The sequence below is a fragment of the Trachemys scripta genome, chromosome 20, assembly GCF_013100865.1.
Source record: "Trachemys scripta elegans isolate TJP31775 chromosome 20, CAS_Tse_1.0, whole genome shotgun sequence".
NCBI lineage: Eukaryota > Metazoa > Chordata > Testudines > Emydidae > Trachemys > Trachemys scripta.
This window is the reverse complement of record NC_048317.1, coordinates 5,934,462-5,941,714: the sequence shown is the minus strand read 5'-3', so window position 1 is coordinate 5,941,714 and position 7,253 is coordinate 5,934,462. Positions and strand designations below refer to the sequence as shown.

At 59.5% G+C, this 7,253-nt stretch overlaps 1 protein-coding gene across 1 annotated transcript in view; it reads left to right on the top strand.

Annotated features, from left to right (window-relative positions):
- The window catches only part of COL16A1 (collagen type XVI alpha 1 chain), a gene marked incomplete in the record, with an annotated part of 96,298 nt that overhangs the window by 71,850 nt on the left and 17,195 nt on the right, over positions 1–7,253 (top strand). The window contains 8 exon segments of the mRNA XM_034754036.1: positions 1,067–1,120; positions 1,372–1,416; positions 1,906–2,022; positions 2,775–2,810; positions 3,195–3,281; positions 3,857–3,901; positions 4,582–4,626; positions 6,967–7,020. Of these exon segments, the coding sequence (XP_034609927.1) occupies positions 1,067–1,120; positions 1,372–1,416; positions 1,906–2,022; positions 2,775–2,810; positions 3,195–3,281; positions 3,857–3,901; positions 4,582–4,626; positions 6,967–7,020 (483 nt within the window).

Genomic DNA, 7,253 nt, shown 5'->3' with positions numbered 1-7,253 from the left:
CCCCCTCCCCACACCGAGGCTTGTTAGCCAATCTGGCCGAGCGCTCTCCAGCTAGCGCTGCTCGCCGCGCCTTTACAGGACGTTTCATTGTCAGTGGTTAAAAGTAATGCCCGTGTGCGGGGCCGATGGCTGGCCTGCCCGGCTGAGCCAACCCAGAGAGGCCCAAGATAACCTCCACCCAACTCAGAGGAGAGCTGAGTCCCTGTAACCATCTGGCGACTGGTATTTCGCAGCCTCCCAGCCTAAGGGAGACCTGGCCGTCTTCAGCGTTAGAGACTATTCCCTGTCCCTTGGACTGGCGCTGCGATCGACGCGGGATCCCCAGCCGTTCATGTAGCACCGTTGTCTTGCCTAAACGTCTGTGTCGGTGCTACCGGCATGAGTCCAGCTCAGGGAACAGCATCTTAGTGCAGTTCTGCGGCCTAGACAGCGGGGGGGGGGAGGGGGGAAGCACCAAACAATTCTGTAGGTCCCACCAAAAAAGAGTATTATTTCTTGCCCGTGAAATGGTACATGTAAAAACCGACCCCAGTGCCACAGCTTTCAGTCCCTACTCAGGCACCAATCCCACTACAGTCAGTGAGGGTTTTGCCTCAGCGGGGCCCTGAGGCTTCAGTGATGGGCACTTTAGAACTGTCTGTAATAATAATAAAACCCTTTTGCCCCAGAATTGTTAGTTCCTGAAAAACTCCCCACCTCCGCAGTGAGTCTAGAGCCCTGGGCGGGGACTTAGGAGACCTGGGTTCTATTCCCAGCCCTGCTGCTGGGCCACATCACTTTCTCTTTTCTGTGCCTCAGTTTCCCCATCTGTAAAAGCAAGGCGAATGACACCACCCTTCCTTGGTAAAGCTCTTTGAGATCTACAGATGCAAAGAGCTGAGTGCTAGTGGTATCGGATCAGAGCACCTTTAAGGCAGAACCAAGTTTGGGCCCCAGAACCTTACAAGAGCAGCGCTAGGTGGAGGGGAAAGAAGAGAGAGAATGCGAGCGTGGGAGAAGGCAGCAGGGTGTCAGGAGAAGGCTGTGCAGAAGGATTTGAATATTCAAGCTCTCTCCTTGGCTTTAGGGCATCCCAGGACACAATGGTTTGCCAGGACTGCCTGGGCCAGCAGGAGATGTGGTAGGTATAGGAGCTGATGTGTCCGTGTCTCCGTCTGCCCCAGGTGTGTGCTTAGCGCTCTTCCGCCAGTAGCTCTTGCCGAGTTATTTCCCAAGCGCCTAAGTCCTCCCAGGCAAAGCACATGTTAACGTACAGCCTGTTACCCATCATGCTTTTCACTGCTTTGGCGGTCGCCCTGAGCAAGATGAGCCTCTGGCGATAAGGACCGTTTTCCAGGGGGCTGCCCTCTCTTTCTGTGTGTGTCTTTGCAGGGGCCGCTCGCTGTCGTAGCCGAGAGGAACATCGAGGTGCTCAAGGTAAGCGCGCCAAGGAGCAGAGGCAGCTGTAGCCGCAGGGGCTAGGCAGCAGGTTACCCTCCTGTAGCATCTGGCGCTGGGCCCTATCAGAGCCCGAGGGAGCCTGCTCTGATCCAGGGACTGCATCCGCTCAGTAGGAGGCTGTTGTAGTCACCTGGGCTGGCCACTAGAGGGAGACAAGTATCAGAGGGTGTTAGTCTCTGTGTGAGTCTGAATCTGTAAAAAGCAACAGAGGGTGTTAGTCTCAAAGGTGCCACAGGACCCTCTGTTGCTTTTTAGAGGGAGACACAATCCCATCTTCATAAGCTGCCTGGGGCGGGGCAGTTGTATCCCTCTGCCTGTGCAGCGCCTAGCAGCGTGGGGACCCGATCTCCGGCTGGGCCCTGTTGGCCCCATTGTGGTGCAAACAATGACCATGCACTGAGCCAGCGTGTCCCAGCTGGGCAGATCCCACCTCGTGTAATCCCTGCTCTCCCCCTCTCTCTCTAGAACATCTGCGGGGATTGTGCCCAGGTGCAGACTGGCTCCCACACGCCCAGCGGAGTCAAAGGGGAGAAGGGCGAGCAGGGCATGCCCGGTGCCCCCGGCATAGACAACTGCGCACGGGTGAGTACCCAACCACCACCTCCTGCGGCGGGTACTTGGCAATTAGCCACCGTCCGGGGGGACTCAAACCCAGGGGAAGCTCCACGCCCCCATGGCAGCACTGTCCCGGAGTGCATTACACCCCCGAGCTCTCTCACATCCACTGGCACAACGGCCCCACCCCGTGGACGCACAGCTCCGCACGCCCAGTGGCACGGCCCCACGCACACGTGTGCACACGCGTCTCCTGTCCACAGCGGCACGTATGTTCTTAAGCTCCCCCTTGCACAGATAAACACCTGCCCAATGCAGGGACATGCCCAGGTGCATAGTCCCCACCTGCACCCAGTCCCCCCTCGCCTACGCCCGGCCTTGTGCAGCTCCTGGTTCATGCTCTTTGCACACCCCGTTCTCCCTGGTACTGCCCATTGTGCCACCAGTGCAACATGGGCACAAAAGCCAAATGGTGCTCGCTGATGCCGACCCTTGGCTCGCTTGGCACTAGATCGCTGGGGGCACAAAGTCTCTGAAGGAATGGGAGTGTTGGGGGAGGGGGTTACCCTGCATGGTGGGAACTGGGTCTGTGCTGTATGGGCCCAATCCTCCAAGGTGGGGCAGGGCCTCCCTTCTAGGTGATCAGAAGATGCCGGTCCCTTTTCTCCATGCCTCCACTGGGGACACTGCCAGCCCCACAGCACCGCTTCCCCAGGCAAGGTGGGAACATGGAGCAAACCCCAGCAGGAATAAACTCTCTGCGTCTCTTCCTCTTTCAGTGCTTCGCTCAGTTCCCGAGAGCGGAGGAGCCCCGGGTGAGTAGAGCCCCGCGAACTCTGAGCTGCTCATGGGACAGGTGAGGGGGCTTGGGGAGGAGGCTCTGCTCTGCTCCCCGGTGACCCGAAAACCCTGCTGGATGACAGGGCGTTGGGACTGGCGGGGGCGCAGCATGGGGGACTCGCCTGCCCAGAGCACATGAAGGGCAGCCACGGTCCTCGGACAGCGGTTCCCCGAGCACGGCGGGGCTCCAGGGCAGTTTTACAGCCCGCAGGGGCAGACAGGGTTTTCCAGGGGCCAACCTCCACTCGGCCAGGAACACGTTGGCTTGGTTCAGCTGGGCGGCTTGCTGAGTTTCATGGCCTGGGAAGGGGGGATTGATCAGATACGTCTCCTAAAATGGGTCTTGTCTTCCCGCCCAGGGTGACCAAGCGGAAAGCGACGGTGACTGTGTTGGAGGGCCTGGGCTGCCGGGGATGCCGGGCTTACCTGGAGAGAGGGGGGAACAGGTACGTCCAGCATTTGGGCCAGCACCACCGGATGGCGGGATTCCGACTCCCCGGCTTTGGCCCCCGGAGAGCTGCGGTTCATGGGTGACATTTCTAGCAATTGATTGAGATTTCCGTCCCCACGCCATGGCCCTGAGATATCCTCCCCCACCAGCATCACTGCATCCCCCCAGGGAGAGCCTGGAGCACAGGGCAAGTCTTGCGGCATGGCCTGAAAACCCCAGCCCACTGACCTTCAGGTCCCGGAGGTGCACTCTGCTGCTCTGAATCAGTGGGAACCGGCTCCATTCAGTCTCCCTCTTTGCTCTGTTCTGTATTTCCCGTCTCGCGTGACGGCCGTCGCTGGGGTCTCCACCCGACGGGAATTGAACTGGGGAAGCTCCTGACCTACAAGCGTGAGCTGGCGGCTGTAGCAGACTCACAGTCTCTGTGGCTCAGGCACAGAGGGGAGCTGTAATACACGCTCCTCACTGGGCTACGTCTTGACCTCACACACCCATTGCAATGGCCAAGCGTGATGCTCTGCTTTACGGCTCCTGTCTCAAGCATCTAACTCTGGGCCGGTCTCTTTGCAGGGCCCACCAGGGATGAGAGGATCTCCAGGGCCCCCTGGACCGACTGTAAGTAACCCTTGTAGAGAGCATACTCTGTAGACTTGGGGTTCTCCTGCTCTTTGTATGTAGGGCAGGGTGCTGCCCCTTCCTGGCCCCGTCCTGCTCTGTATGGGACAGCTGTGTGCTGAACAGACTGTGAGCACTCTTCAGAGACGAGTTATCTGTCGCTCCCTCGGAGTTGCCATCGCCTGTGTTGGGGTGGTGAGCCCTGGGATGACAGATCGCTGTGCGATGGGGACTCACTACTGCTCTACGGCCCCTCTGAAAATCCCAGGCTGAAATCCTGACCCCACTGACTTCAGCAAGCCTGGATTTCCCCCCGAGAGCCTGGGCTGGGAATGGCTGAGCGTGGCAGAGTAGCCATGCGTTCTGCCAACCCAGCAGCGAATCCCAGGCCAGCCCTAAGGCCATGGTGAGGGGTGGAGTGGGGTAAGCGCTTCTGGACAGAGCTGCCTCTCTAGATGGGGGCGAAGGTGTCATTGATGGTGAAGGATGGGTGAGTCTGCAGAGCTGTTCCAGAGACCAGAAGAGGAGAGATCCTGCTCGGAACAAGAGTCTGAAACAAGCCGGTGTCGGAAAACCCAGCCCCTCGGCTTCCCTGCCCCATCCCCACCAGCCCCAGGCCCAGCCCCGTCAGCCTCCTGAATGTGATTTCCAAGGTGTGATCTCACTGTTTCTTCCCTTAGGGCCCTCCAGGTTTTCCTGGAACGCCTGGCGCACCCGGATTGCCTGTAAGAATCCAGCACTGCACGTGCTCTGTGCGGTCCTTTGTCGCTGACGCTTGTTTGGCTTTGTCCCCCTCCATTCCTCTCCTCCGGGCTCTGCGCCTGATCACCCAGCCAGGCCCCACGCACACCGGTTCCCCGAGCTAGAGACTTCTCCAGGCCCCAGGAGGAAGAGCATCACTCTGGTTAATCTCCTGCCCTGTCCCCTCTGCATCCCTCCTGTCCTCATCTCTCCTTTCCTTGCCACTCATCTCCCTCTCAGTGGTGATTCTCCTCCCATTTACATGGGAGTAAATCAGGAGTCACTCCGCTGAACTCAGTGGGGGCAGCTTTTCAGCCAGTGTAAATCTCGCCTTGTGACTAAAGCAACTGGCTTGGGACTTGGGAGCCCTGCGTTCATTTCCTGGCTCTGCCCCAGACCCCCTGGGTGACCTTGGAATCTCTCTGGGCCTCAGTTCCCCATCTGTACAATGGACGTGATTCTTCCTTTCTCCTCCCCTTTGGCTGCTTCGATTGTGAGCTCCTTGGGGCTGGGACTGTCTCTTGCTGTGTGTCTGTGCAGCACCCGGCACAATGGGGCCTTTGATCTCTGCTGGGGCTTGGAGCTGCTTCTGCAATCCACATGAAAACCTGGTGTCACTCCAACGGAGCGGCTCTGACCCAGGGCCGGTGCGCGGCAAGCCAGGGTGTGAATGTGGCTGGCTGGAGCCTGCTGCCACACACTAGACGTTCTGGTCCAGGGCCCCATTGTGCTAAAATCAGACTCAGTCCAGAAAAAAAGTGAATCGATGCCACTTTTTTTCCCCTTTCTCTTCATTCTCTCTCTCGTCTCCTCTTCCTCCCGCCTCAGCGCCCAGCTGAGCGCGCAGGATCTCTCTCAGCAAAGCCCCAATCCACTCCCCAAACCCCTGCTGAGTCTCACTTGCCAGGCCTGGGAGATGGCGCCTGGATTGTGGTTTTTCTCACAGGACTCATCCCGCCCCCGTCATTCATGTCCTAATCTCATATCTGGCATCTTCCACTAATGTCACAGTAACCCCACGGTCTGTCTGTGTGATTGCTATGCAGTGTTCACGTCCTCACCGGTGTGTCCTATGAAACAGCATCACTTTCCACCACGTAGGTGCCATGTAACCGAAACTAACCCCCATCCTAGTCGCTCCTTGTTGCTATGCCGATCCCCGCCCAGGGTCACTGGAAACTGTAGGGACCAGGGGCGGGGCCTCCTTAGCCCCTCCCACTCTGTAGCTTCACCTGTCAGTCATGCCTTGGAACACCCAGTGAGAACTCATGTGCGTTTCTCGTCTGTTTCCCGCGCGCTGGGGGTGGCGCATCCTGTCCTGTGGGCACGCTTGTGTGCTTCACTTGGGGACGCGGCGGGAGGGGAAAGGCGACTGGGAGCCCTTGGGTGGGAACAAGGTTCCAGGGAGCGGGCAGCTGTAGCTTCTGCTCATGGGCTACAGGCAGCGATGATCCATCTGTGGGGTAAGACTTTCCCTGCCCAGATTAGTGCCCCCTGCTAGCCCCATGTCCCCGCCTACTGAAGGGATCTGCAGCACCCGTCCATCATGGTCCAAAGAACCCGCTTCAGAAAGCAGGGCTGCCGAGGGTCTGCCTTCCAACGCGTCGGCCAGTCGGCGCCGGCCTGTGCTGGGAGGTCATGTCTGGGAGGAGCGTTTGGAGTGAGGGGGCAGGGGGAGGGGGAGGTTCAGAAATCACAGCATCCAAGACGGTTGCCTCTGTTCCTTTGGAGACGGGCCAGGTAAGCCCCTGTCTCCCAGCCAGGGTGTGTCTACCCAGCCATGTGCGCGGACGTCCCTAGGGCCAGGTCCCCAGTTGCTGCAAATCGACAGGGTTCTACTGAAGGCGACGGAGCTGGGCTGATCCCCCCGCAGCTGGGGATCCGACCCATTGAGCCCCCCCCGGACGAGATGCCTGCTGAGGTGCAGGGCGGGGCTCCTCTTCAACCCGGCTTTCTCTAGGCTCCTCCGGCCTTTGTGCCGTCAGACAAATGCAGGCGCGGCCCCTCGGCCTATGAAGTGCCGGAGCCAGCTAGCGGGGTGGCAATATTCCTCGGCTCCCTGGAGATGGGGCCGGCTCTGGAAAAGCCAGCCCTGCGGCTAGGTGGCACGACAAGTTTTCACAGTGCCGATAGCCCTTAGAGCCTCCAGTGGCAATGGAGGGAGTGTGAACTGAAGCGCCCGGCTCTGGGAGTGGGAGCTGTGTTTGTGTCTGGCGTGGCGCCATCCCACTGTCTTCGGCCCTGCCGTGCTGCGTGCAGCTGGTCGTGCCACTGGGGCTCAGGGTGGAAATGCCCCGGCAGAACCTCATGTTTTCTCTCCAAAGGGTCTCCAGGGCGAGCGCGGACCACCTGGGCTCACCGGCGCAAAAGGGGAACTGGTGAGTGATAGACCTGGCTGCTGACTCCCCGAGCGCCAGTGGGTTTTGCTGCCCCATGGGGGAGAGGGGCTAGAAGGATGCCGGTTTCCTGCTGGAGAAGCCCCCCGGTCACTGTATGAGGGGGAGACGACACCTCGGTTCAGAGGGGCTGCGACATGGACAGAGCTGGAAGCTGAGGTCCTGCAGCCGCAGGTTCTGGGCATACTGCTGCCAGGCTGACCAATGATCCCAGC